Genomic DNA, 13,868 nt, shown 5'->3' on the forward strand with positions numbered 1-13,868 from the left:
CCTTTTTTTTTTTGAAGTTAGGCAAGTGTTCCTATGACACCTGACAAGTGGAGATGTTGTTTTAAAAAATGTTGGATACCTTATAATTAAGTTTATGTGTAGAATTCATCAACTTGAAAAACTGTTTATTAATTCCATAGTTTTCGATCGGATTCTGTCATTTTAACAAATAAGGATCACTTACTGTACTACGACTTTTTTAGTCGTGCAGAAAACGATGTTACTTGACCGATCGAAAACTTCGATAGTTTTACTCGATAACAAGGTAATAAACACACATTACTAGATTCTTCATGTTTATTTATATGACAACATGGTTCAGTTCACTTACTTACATCCCTACTTAAAGACCTAATTTCCATTTCGGGTACACCGTACGTACACTACTCAAACCTCGGGGGGCGACGATAACTCGTTCGTCTCGTCGCCCTCCTTCTTATTTCCATTCCCCAACATTTTATATCGGTACCGCCTCGCCCAAAACAGATAATGCAACAAATTCAACCCACTCAACACGCACATGAACCAATAAAACCTCTCCAACCGGTAGTGGTTCAAGTTAGCTCCGTACAGCCACGGCGTCTCGCAAAAGCCCCCCGTGACAAAGTTGACCAAGTCAACAAGAACCGAACTCAGGTAATAACCCATCGCCAACGAGGCCCACGACAACGAAGTCGCTAACGACCTCATGCTAAACGGAGCCTCCGTGAAGAAAAACTCCATCAACCCAGCCAAGCTGAAAAGATCAGCCGAGCCGAGGAAAAGATACTGCAGAGCCACCCAAAGGAACGTAACCGGCAACGGCTCGGTCGAATCGATAAGCCCCGACTTTAAAGCCACGTGCTTCCGTTTCGTCTCGACTAGAGCAGCTACAGCCATGGCGACGATCGACAGTACCAAACCGGTTCCGATTCTTTGGAGATGAGTTATACCCGTTTCCGTGTTGGTCAGCTTTCTCGAATATGGGACCATTATGTGGTTGTAAACCGGGGCGAGTACCATTATGAAGAGTACGGGGAAAACGGGTAGGGAAGCGGGCGGGACGCGTAGAGATCCGATCACGGTGTTCATGGTGGCGGCTTGCTGGACGGAGAATGTCGAGAGCTGGGCTAGGCAGCAGTTGAGCATTATTGTTGACATGAATATTGGGATGATTTTTATGACTGATTTCACTTCTTCGACTTGCTTTGTTGTGCAGTGGAGGTACTGCGGTGGGGTTTCAGTGGTGTTTGGTGATAACGCGTGGTTGAGAAACTCGAGATCTTGTGTGGGAGTTTCTCCGATGGCGGTTGATGGGGTTGTGCTGACGTCGTCAATGGCCGCGTTGGATCTTCTTGATGTCCAGAAGTTGTATGTTGCTGCTGTCAAAACCTGTTAAGACAATAGTGGAAGTGGTTAATAGTTTAAACAAGAGCACTTTCGAAAATTTCCAGCTTTTTTCGGAAGTCGAAAACTAAGTCAATTATGTACGGAAAATATATTTCGGGAAAATCGAAATTTCGAGAATTGGAATGAAAAGTACACTTGTTCTCAAATTGAATTGTTTTGGATGGAGATATGGGCGGAACTCAGAAATTCCAATTTACTGGTTACATCAAATATGAAATACTTGATACTAAAAGTGTAATATTCCGGAAAAATATCAAAATTTATAAAAAGGAAAAAAAAAAGAAATTTAAAATCGGATCGAAAATCGGAATTTAGTATATGTTCCAATTTTGTCTCAAAAACATATTTTGGCAAAGAATGAAAACACTTGTTAATTCCCAAATTGGAAAAAAATTCGATCAGGATTCGGACGAAATTCGAAAATTCCAAATTTTCAGTCACCTATAATTTGAAAAACTATATATTAAAAGTGTAATATTCGGAAAAAAAATTCAAAATTTATGATTTTCTTCTTTTTGAAAAACTAAAATCAGATTGAAAATTGGAATCTAATGCGGAGTCTACTATGTATTCCAATTCTGTTAAAAAATCAAAAAAATGGAGGAATTGGAAATCTAACATTTTGGTGTTGGGAATGAAAATATTGTTCAAAACTCGAAAATATTCGAATCGGAAAAATTTCGTTCAAATTTTTCCCCTAGACATGATCATGGGCTAGTGTACTACAGCTTTGTTTTTTAATTGTACCTTGAATATGGTTGTAATAGGGCTTCCTACCGGAATTTTGATCCTATAGGTATTTGATCCAAGAACGAATATCGGGATCGAGATCAATATCGACGCAGTTGCGATTCCGAAACCCCACTGCCAGCCCTTGTTATCTTCGATCCACACGACAAATGTGACTGCAATTAGTGCTCCACAAGCGAGGCAGAAAACAAAGTAATTGAAGAAGGCCGATCTCTGCTTCCTGCCATGCGGCGTGTGCTCGTCGAATTGCTCGGCGCCATGTGGCGGGAGGGAGCCTTTGATTCCTCCGACGCCCAGCGCCACCGTGTACAGCCCCGCGTACAGCATCACCGCCTTCCCACTGTCGACTTCTTCGCATGAAATGTTTCTATTGGTTGGGGTGCAGATCGGTGGATTCAGTGACTGGAGATGAGCTTGCACCGTAAGAATCATTAAACCCTGTTTAATTTCATCAAAAACTCAAGATTAATAACGTTATGTTATAATCATAGTTATTGGAGTCGGAGCCAGAATTTTAAGTCCGCGGGACAGAATGTATTAATTTCTTTTTGAAGGGGCTGTTAATTCTATTGTACACAATTTTTTTATTTTTCTATATAAATTAATAGGGCTTAATTCCACTTTGCACCCTTGAAATATACCATTTTGGCACTTTGCACCCTCCAAAAATAATAATAGCACTTTGCACCCTCAAAATACAATAAATCATTCACAATGCACCCCGAATTGAATAATAAATAATATTTCATTTTTCATTGGTGTTTTTTTTTTCGCGGTGCAAATTAAAAAAATAAATTGTTATTTTGTTGAACCTCCAACCTAATTTCGATATCACAAAGTAGAAAAAAAAAAAATTACACCAAATTATTTTAAAAAAAATATATTTTCTTACAAAAAATAAAATAAGCTTGTATAACTAAATTATTCGATTGATAAATCTTTTATTGTAACAGGCTAACAATATTATTAGGTAATAATATTTGGAATAAAATATGATTTTCATGTAACCTGATAACGGAATAGCTGAATGATTTTTCTTTTGTAAAATATTTTATTTTGATAAAAAAATGTAATTTTTAAATATGTTGATGAAACGTATTTTTATTTTTTCACTTTATGGTTTCAAAATGATTGATGAATTAAAAAATATTTGACATTTGGCATCCTAAAAAAATATCACTAAAAATATTAAATTACATTTTTTAGCTTTAAAATTCATTTGGGGTGCATTGTGCATGATTTATTGTATTTCAAGGGTGTAAAGTGCCATTTATTTGTTTCGAGGGTGCAAAGTGCCAAAATGGTATATTTCAAGGGTGCAAAGTGGAATTAAGCCAATTAATAGGGATATGAGAAATTTTTGGGGGGCCATGGCCCCCTTGACCCTATGCTGACTCCGCCACCCTGGTGGGTCATAGTTTGGCAATCCTGAAATTTGATTGGACAAATAGTTAATCTGGTATTGTGATCAAGAACTTGTTAGTGGTCCATGAGCCATTGAGCCGTTATTATCGCATTAATTTTTCAGATTTCGCGCTTTCGAGCTCTTCTACATACTTCTGCAAAAAAAATCCTTGCATTCATTCAGAAATACTGCAGTGTTGTCCATTGGCGGAGCCAGAATTTTAAGTTCCAGTGGGCCAAATGCATTAAAAAAAACTAATAGAGATTTTTGAGAAATGTTCGGAGGACTTACCTGCCAAAAATCGACGCTTATTCATCATTTTACTATCCACAGTATAAGGTAATTGTTTTAGCCTCAAGAGGTTGTTTCTTTTCTAATAAATGGCTAACATTGAAACTAATAAATTCTACAAATTTACGGTTTTTTTTTAATATCGTTCGTTGTTGGTTTTGAAAATATGCCGTAAAACCTTACCAGAAGTTGTGTAACAGCACTTATCAGATAGATTCTGTAGGTAGTGAAGTAGGAATCGGACAAGAAGCCACCGAGTACAGCTAGTAGAAACGCCGTCCCCATGAAATTCGTGACAGTGTTGGCTGAATTTGACGGCGAAAGCTTCATAAACTTCGACAAATATAGAACCAAGTTGCTAGCGTTCGCAAGGTACGCGAGATTCTCCAAGACTTCAACAGCTATAAAAATTTAAGACACTAATGAAATCGAGTGTAACGAGAGAATATATGTATATATATCGACTTTAAGACAAACTAACCTAGGACAAACGAAGCTGCAATAACACCGCCATGATGGCTTCTAAGGGCCGGTCTATTTCTCCAATCTGCGTACCCTTCCCACGCGTTTAAGTTCGTTCCTTTATCCTACAATGTCGTAACACGAAAATATAAGGAGAAATGAATCAGAATATTTTGCAATGGTTTCGGGGGGAAAAAACAGAGGAACTAAATAAAAACGAACCATTTTCTTGTTTCCGATGTTTGCGAATTATATTTGTGTGTGTGAAACCTTATCGGGCTATGGTGATCGGCAGTTATGCAGGGGGGTGGCGTTTAAATACTGGAAAGTTGTGCATTGTCCGAACGGAAAGGAAAAATCTAGAATTCATTTGATGCTGACCTTACATTCGATAATGCCCTCTTCACACACCGTGATGTAGTTGGTTTTACTCTTTAATTGTGGTGGACTCAAATTCATGTGTTTGTGAATGGTTTCCTTAAGGAAAGATAATTATGATGCGTAAAGTAATCGATTATCATAATCCGGATAATCTTTCATTTTAGAATTTTCTATATTGAAAAAATTAGAATTTGTTGAAAGTTTTTACGCGGTTAGCTTAATCGTCGAAGATTCTCATGATAGCAAGTGCTTGTGCTCGAGGGAAAGTCGAAATGTGGACTCACAGCCATAATGAATTTTGGAAATTTGTTTTGAGGGAATAATTTAAGAATTAAAGTATTTTTTGTTTATATTTTTTGGATGAGACAAAATACACTACATCAGTCAAATCATGTTTAAATGTGTTGGAGGAAAAGTATTTTAGAAGAAGAATTTGAAAAATAAAGTAATATTTGTTTGTTTTTTAGTGAAGACATTTTATACTGTAACAATAAAACATTGCCCTGTGTTTCTTATTGCGCTCTAAGTAAATTTAGTGACACTTGTTTGTTTGTTTTTCCTTTTCTAGTAATTAACACAAGAGACATAATTACTCACTCATAATAAAGAGAGATTATCATAAAATTGTAGTATATGTACTTTCAGTCTTTAACATACATTAGCTTCTTCAGTAAACGAATTCTTACCGACACGAGTCATTGTCCGATTCACGTGTATCTTTGTTCTCATATACCTTTCAATTCTGATATAGTATTTTTTTTCTTTTCTTGATGCTACTAGATTCATCTGATGAAAATCTGGTCCTTTTTTTAGTGTCCATTCTGAGCCACTAGATTTCGAGCTTTCTTGTTCATGAAAGAGTGATTACGAGTCCGTAACACGCTGAAATCTGGTTGTGCATAATTCTTTTTTTTAATTATCTTTTTAATGTCCTTTTAATAGCTTTTCTTTCAATTTCTTGAATTAATGAAATTCCTTCATGTATTATATTATTGTGTTTTAAGGCATAAGAACATGTTTTTGTTCTGCAGTAACCTTAAATTTCAGTAGGAGTTGTAGTAAAAACAAAAGTACGTAGAAGGCTCTAATAAATCACGTACGACGACGATATTTATTTATATCACATGGAACTTAGCTAAACATCTCTTTCGCCATTGCTTATGTCGCTGTTATTTCATTTATATTTACACGCAGCAGCAGTCAGTCGAGCCTGGGATGAAAGGTCCAGAAGTTATCGGTTTTATCGGTTGTTAATTTTAGAATATGTTATGGTTTAGCTTATAATAACTACAACCTTAACTTCAGTTAGATTTACAGTATGTCGGTTTTGGAATTGATGCTTTTACCTGGAAACTCCGCTAGCCTGTGTTAGTGGAAACTCATTGGAATTCATATTGCATCCAACTAGACTTTTCGATGACTATTCGGTTTTGAATGACAAGACATATATACATCAGTTTCACGAAATTAAAAAAAAAAAAATCGCAATATTTTTTTTTTTTTTTTTTTTTTGCAATTCCTGAACCTTATGTCCTCAGTGATTTTTTTCGAGTGTATTGTATGCAGAAGGGCAGAATAGTAATTTGGCTATACTTTCTATTAGTCTCGAGTCTTAATTAACTCTCAAGAGGTGGCTATCCGATGTTGTTTAGGTCCTCAAAACTTAATTTTTTTGACCATGTTTGGTAATAATTTGGGGCTTATTTTCATTTTTAGAATCTTCGAATTTTAGTTGTGGGAACTTGAATTTTTATTTCCATTACAATTAGCCATTTAGCTCATTTTCGGTAGTTTTCGTATTCTTTTGTTAGATTTTTTAGTTCTATAAAGATTTAAAGTCTTTCCTGATAATATAAATACGTCAGTAATACTGTAATAGTGAAGATTTTGCACAATTTTTATTGATATAAATTTATACTTTGAGTTTTCTCTGTTTTATGGTAGATTCGGAAATTTATCATTATGTGGACTAATACGTAAAATGTGAATCACTTTCACGTTTCCCAGCTGCGTTTATTTACTCTTTGACTTATTTCGTTTAGGACGAAAAAAGAATTTGGATAGTCGTGTGGTGAAGAAAGACAATGCAGGTGGTTTGGCTGCACATAAAGGGATCTTCGAACTGGTCCCATATATATATGGCTTCGCATCCTCTTACTTCAGACAAGGGGAACTCGCTCCGTCGTTTTCTCAACTTTTTTATCGATCGTTTCTTGTCTATATATTTTCTGACTTTCAACTAATCTGGTTGGTTATAGTCAAATAAATTTAGTTAGTTAACTGTTTTGCAAATTATGTACGACTTAGGTGGTGTTTACAAAAGTTTTTAGAAAAACAGAAGTTGGTGATTATGAGTTCAGTCAATAAATAAGTGTTTATGTTTATAAGTTGGTGGTGTTTACATACATGAAAAATCAATTCCCAACAACTTATTTTTAAAGAAGTTGGACTAGAGGTGTTTTTTTTAATGTTAGCTTAAAACAATTTTTTTTTAGAGAAGTAGAACCGGAAGCAGGTACTGCAAACACTTCAAAAGTGATTATGAGCCCAAAAAAGCTCAGAATCACTTTTCAAAAGTTTTTTTCAAACCCCACCTTAAAAGAGCTCATGATAGTGTGTAAACAACTTGGGGCGAGGGGAAAGAGTCGTAAGAAGTGAAGTGAAAGCACACAAAAACTTGGTGCGAATGCGGAACGTCAAAGGACAATGTTTTATTACGGGCCCCACAAGGCAAAATTTACGGGCCTTGTTCGGTAGAGTGCTAGCTGTAATCAGCCGGCCAAGAGTGATGTACCGGGCTGGACCACGGGCTTGGATGATGTGCAAGGTTTAAAAGTGTTGCAAGGTTTTTGTGTACGGAGTGGGACCATTTTATCAACAATATCGGGTCAAGGACTATGGCCGGTTATGGTGCGGTTTCTATCACCACAATTTTGAATTTTCTCACCATCATTTTTAATGTCGGTAAAAGTCCTTTTTTTCAATACTCTCTTGCTATATATGTTGATAGAGGTACGGAGTGGGACCCATCTCTTTCTCGAAATGTCGAGAAAAACCAATATTCTTGTCTTTCTCTCTTAACACATCACCTGGACCACTCTCTCCACAATTGCAGGAAAAAAAACACACTCCATTTCACTCTCTCTTGCTCCTCCTCGATATTTGGTCTCATTCCTGAGGAATTTCGTAAATGCCCGACCTATTTAAGTAATCCACCGTTTAGAATGAAGGCCGAACTTTGTTTAAAAATTTCGGGTTCAACTAAAGGAAATGAAAGTTTAAATTAAGTAATGTGGGTGTAGGTTTAAGGATGCATGTTAGGGAGAGTAGATGGGTTTTAAATAAAATTAGGGGTTATCATTGAATTAGGGTTTTAATTTGTGCTTTTTAATAATAGTCGGTTTCATCGACCAATCGATTTACTTTTGACCCACTTTTATTGGCTTGTAACCGATTCATATAGTCGGGCCAGTAATTTTAACCGATCCATGTATAAATGAGTCGATCGATGGTTTTCAATTTACTCAAAAATCGATTGATCGGATAATATCTGTTAACCTACTTGTTTAATAATAATAAAATATTATAAATATAACATTGTAATTTTTATTTTCTTAAATTTAATATAATATATAAAAAAAGTTAAAACTCAAAACACAAAATTTATAAACCTCTACCTACTATTTTTATTTTATAATTCTCATTTCACATTCTTTATTAAATATTTACTTATTGTAGAAACTTAGTAAAAAGAGACTCTTAATAAGTTAAGACTTTTGTAAAATAAGTTTCCCTAAAATTTTCATATCTTATGAAAAAACATTTAAAAACACCTTGTTATGAAAAGAAATTTTAAAAAAATCAATAAATAAAGGAATTATTAGTGAGAACACCATAATACATTTGCTTATATGAAGGTGGATTCACCCCTTTTCTAATATTAGTGAAACCCCCCTTAATCATTAAATTAAATTAATTTTTATTAAAGTGTTATACATTATTCTTTATTTACCCTTAAATTATATATTATTTTAAATTTGACCTATTTGTCTTTCTCCAACTATCCGCTCCTCTTTATTTTCTATCATTTTTTTAACTCTTTCCACTTTCTCTTCATCTCTCTTTTCTCTCTTCTTTTATACACATCTTCACCGCCGCCGCCCGCCCTGAAAAATCGTAGCAGGAGCCGATGACTTTGACAACAGCCTCAAGGATGTGCTCGTGGCAAAATTATGTTCCTTCACCGACTAGGGTTTTTTTCCGTTGTTGAGCTGAAAACGGTTTGGACGAGATCTGCCCAGACGAGGACTAGCGGTGTGGCGGCAGCGGCGGAGATGAAACAGAACTCCTCGACAGCTTCTCGAGTAGGGAGGCAGGGAACACCATTTTAGACATCTGCAGCGGCGATCTGATGTGGCAGAATATTATAACGCAAGGGATTTGCAACCTTTCTTCACCTGAGAGTGATTGGCACGTAGAAGTTGGGGAGTGGTTGAGACGGCGGCGATGGAACAAATCACTCTCACAGCCTTCGGATTCAACCCATGGTCGGTGGAGATATAGCCCTTTCACGATGGAACTGCGACTGTAATGTCATGAATCTGGATTGAACTATAGTTGATTATAATTTCTCTTGAATTGAGATTTTGTATTTTATAGTTGATTTAGATAAACTAAAGTGAAAAATAAAATAATCAATTTAATACATAATAAGAAAATATAGTACACTAACATAATAAAAATTTATAATGTAGTATTATTCATATTTTATGTATCATTAGTTTTTCTAAATCTTACATATGAAGATTTATAATCTAAATATATAGATTTAGATTTAACAAATCGAATTTCTATTTATCTCTTAAGTTTTAAGATATATTGATGAAAAATAGGAGATTGATAATTGTTGAAAATTAGTAGAGAAAAAATATTTAAAATAAATAATTACAGAAATACCATTAGAATTTTTAGGGTTGCCCAGCGTTTCTTTCTTTTATATATAAGATTATAGTTGTTTTCGATTTTTATAGTTGGTTTCGGTAATTTTAAAATTGATTTGATAATTTTTTGGTTGATTTTATTTTTTTATGGTTGATTTTCGTTAATTTGTAGTTGATATAATTTCAGTAAACCTGCTATTAAAAATTACTATTTTTGTGATTGTTGATTTGGGAAATAAACGAACAAAAAAAGTAGTTGTTTTCAATAACATATAGTTGATACTGAAAATAATTGATTTCGAAAATAATTGATTTCGGAAATAGTTGATTCCGAAAATTTTATAGTTGTTTTCGGAATTTTATAACTGATATGAAAACAAAAAACTGGAAAATAAAAATAATAAAATTGGAAAAAAAATATTTTTCAAAATTATTAATTTTTAAATAAATAAACGAAAATTATTAATTAAAAAAATGATATAGATATTAAAGTAGTGGAGAGTAAATAGTACGGAAGGGTAAATTTGAGAATTAAAAAAGGTTGGACCTATCACTAATAAAGAAAAGGGGAAATATGCAATAACCCCCTCAAATGAAAAATATTTTGCACTAAACCCAATTTAGTTTAAAGACTTTTTTCAAAACTCAAATGTCAATTTAAATTAGTGAGACCCCCCTTAAAGATATGTTATCCCTATTTTACCCTTTTAATACACATCCAACCCTAGATCTCAAACTCACAATCTCTCTTTATTTCTGGTTATTCATCTCCCAGCCTACCATCAATATCAAACCCACATTCTCGCTTTTCTCTCTGTCTCAATTTCCGTATCTATCTCCTCTCGATCTCTCTCGGCGTCGGCGACGGGAGGCTGATGATGGCGGCTGGAGAATGTGCGATTGCTAAGCAAGTGCACGCAAATCGATGAACGATGGAGAAACGACAACGACGCATGAGACGATGGAGAAGGCGGCGACATCGAAATTCTGATCTGAGGGCGCAACCGCAGTTGTTGAGTCCTACACCTCCGGCGCTGCCGCCACTGCCGCCAAGATTCGAGTCTACTTTGGAAAATGTGCAGAATCAGTCATGTGGTGTCATGTGTTTAATTTCTTCTCTTTTTGCTTTTATTTTCTACAAATGAGTTTGATTTCAAGTTGCAATTGAAATTGAAAGGGAAAAGAGATACATTTTATTTATTTATTTTTCACCAAATCTGAACATAGAGTTTCACATTAAACATGACTATAGTCATGTTCGAATACGACTATTGTTGAATATGATTGTAGTCATATTCGAACATGTTTTATCTTCTCGTTTCAAATTATGTTTTTTTGTGTGGATGTTAATTGGATTGTTTTCGTAAACAATAGGGAATCTTGGTTTTTTATATATAATTTGGTAAATTAGTGTTTTCTCTACTTCTATGAATTTCAAATTTTCTTTCGAATTGTAATCTCTAATAATTGGTGATTTCTCTGAATTATTAGATAGTAACAAGGTTAGATAAATGGTGGCTGAGCCCTCGTGGTGGAGGAAGAGGTAATTAATCTGGTGATTTAATTGGAGCTGCGGCGTTTCGAACGGAAATGGGATATAATAGTACGCGAAATATGATTGGATGACATCAAAAAATTGAAAACCACGCTATATCAGCTAAAGAATGGATTCTGCCAATAATAATTCAAGTACTCCCAGCCCTCTTGCAAAAGATAGGCATTCATGCAAGTTTGTTTAAAATTATTTTCGATGTTTCGTTATTTTTTTCTTTTTTTTGAATTCTGGTCGTAAAAACGGCCTTTTCGATTATGTTTCGTTTGTTTTGGTGGCGATAATATAGATATGTAATTGATGAAGGAGAAGTTTGCAAAGTTGCTTCTAGGAGAGGATATGTCGGGTGGAGGGAAAGGTGTTTCGTCGGTTTCGGCGTTGTCGAATGCAATTAAGAATTTAGCCGTTATCTCAATTTCTTTTTACCTTAATCTTTACAAAAAGAATTTGAGCAACATCAAGAATGTTGAAAATTCTGAAGGAAATGATTTTTTTTTTCTTTTTTTTGTATCTAATAATATGTTTATGTGAATGAATGTTTAGCATCTACGTTTTTTTTTTTTTTTTTTTCTCTTTGCCTTTTGTTTTATGACTTTGAGTTTGGTTCATATAGATTTGTTTCTTGTTGCTACAATTTTGATGGAATTTGCCGCACAGTTTTCAAGAGGAATTAACAAGGACATCCCCGTGCATTCCGAAGAATATCTCCCATAAAAAATTAATAATAACATGACAATAGTCATATTCGAATATGACTATTGTTGAATGTGACTGTAGTCATATTCGAATATGTTATATCTTCTCATTCAAGCTGATTTGTAATAATAAGATTCATATTTATTTTATGGATGTTGATTGGATTGTTTTTGTGCAATTTTCGTTTTTTTTTATATAATTTGGTAAAAATGACTGTACTATACTATATAATCGGAATTATTAATATATATATATATATATATATATATATATATATATATATATATATATATATATATATATATATATATATATATATATATATAAAATAATTTTTATAAATTCTTTTTAAACAAAAAAATGAATTTTCCCCTGATAATTTTACTACGCCGAATATGACTATAGTTGGATATGACTATATGTGACTATACCAATTGTATTCATATTATATATATATATATATATATATATATATATATATATATATATATATATATATATACACACACACACACACACACGCGAAGCTGGGATATTGAGTGGGGAAATATCCCTATTATATTGGCATTATTAAGGAAGGTGAGAGGAATTATTGGGTAGGAAAATTTATAATTTCTGAAGGGTAGTATTAGAATTAAAATTTATAGGGGGTTATCACAAAGGAAGATTTAAGGGTTGAACATATCACCATTTATTATTCATCCAAGGGATTTATTATATTGCTAAAGGAAATGGGGCTGGCCACATCTTTATTGAAAAAAAAATACTAGAGGGGGTTCTCACTAATAGCCCCATAAATAAATGGTCGATAATATCAACCAATTTACCTTTTTTTTTTACACAACAAAGTCGGTTGTGCCGACCATTATTTGACCAATAATGGTCGGGTCAGTAATGATTTTTAATATTCAACAAAAATTATCGGGTAAATAATTGATTGATAATTGCCCGATCCGACCCATGCCCAGTCCTAATTCTTTAGCAAAATTCTTTTATTTATTATTTATTAGGTTGTGTTTGATAGAATTAAGCGTTGAACATTGAAAGTTAAATAAACAAATAAATAGCTATGAGCATTGTCTGCATACTCAATGTTGGTAAATCAAAGCCTATTATTTCTTTAATGACACAATTTTACTATATTAGCCCTCAAAATATTGAACAAATAAATGTAATAAAATAATTAAAAGGTACGTAATTAATTATTTTTATTTACGTAGTATTAATAATTCCATTAGTAAATAAATATACGTTCAACAATTATGAGGCTTGATATAGTAAAATTACATTATTCAGATACAATAACATTTTATGTTATCAAACAAACTTAAACATTCAACATTCACTATTCAGTCACTGCTCTTAATGATTATGTCATTTACTCAACATTCAGCATTCAATGCTTAATACCGTCAAAAATAGCCTAAAATGTAACACATTTAAGTATAAACGTGATAAGATAAACATTCTCCAACTTATCGGTTTAACCCAAGGTTAAGGCCCTCAAACTTGGGTTAAACCCAATGAACAAAGTCAAGCCCAACAAAACGCTATCCACGTTCCTTTCAAATTTAACTCCACGCAGCATATTCAAATTTAAACGAAAAAAAAAAAAATAAAAGAAAAAAATAAACAACAACTAGAAAGTGAGAAAAGAAAATAGTGTTTCATTGTCGTATCAAAATTCCATAAACAAAATTTGCAGTCATTAGATTTTATTTTTATTTTTTTCCATAAACCTTAAATTTCATTGTTCGTTGAATCTTATTATCAAGGTCATGTACAAATACTAGCATTACTTTTTTTTTTTTTTTTCATGTTGGTTGCAAATACTAAAAATCATTCTTCAATCTCAGTTATAAATAGGGTAAATTACATCCACACTCCTGAGGTATGTTAAAATAACTTTAAGATCCTTATGGTATGGGTAATTACAATCAACCTCTGGAATATTGTTAGAAACTCTAAAAGGATAATGCATTTGATACATTATTCCAATAGA

The 13,868-nt window shown here is 33.5% G+C and overlaps 1 protein-coding gene and 1 long non-coding RNA gene across 2 annotated transcripts; one reads left to right on the forward strand and one right to left on the reverse strand.

The window, feature by feature from the left end:
- Nucleotides 1–104: 104 nt before the first annotated feature.
- Nucleotides 105–4,753, reverse strand: LOC105972520 (protein NRT1/ PTR FAMILY 4.6). Its single transcript, XM_088817003.1, has 5 exons — nucleotides 4,520–4,753; nucleotides 4,317–4,422; nucleotides 4,019–4,236; nucleotides 2,137–2,577; nucleotides 105–1,371 (listed from the first exon to the last, which is right to left on the reverse strand). The coding sequence occupies exons 1-5, from the start codon at nucleotides 4,520–4,522 to the stop codon at nucleotides 388–390; spliced, it is 1,752 nt and encodes a 583-aa protein (XP_088673129.1). The 5' UTR covers nucleotides 4,523–4,753; the 3' UTR covers nucleotides 105–387.
- Nucleotides 4,050–7,046, forward strand: LOC148771251 (uncharacterized). Its single transcript, XR_016030890.1, has 2 exons — nucleotides 4,050–4,207; nucleotides 4,593–7,046. It is a non-coding gene; the product is annotated as an uncharacterized LOC148771251 (long non-coding RNA).
- The last annotated feature ends 6,822 nt before the right edge of the window (nucleotides 7,047–13,868 follow it).

The sequence above is a fragment of the Erythranthe guttata genome, chromosome 4, assembly GCF_056151865.1.
Source record: "Erythranthe guttata isolate IM_541 chromosome 4, IM_541, whole genome shotgun sequence".
Taxonomy (NCBI): Eukaryota; Viridiplantae; Streptophyta; class Magnoliopsida; order Lamiales; family Phrymaceae; genus Erythranthe; species Erythranthe guttata.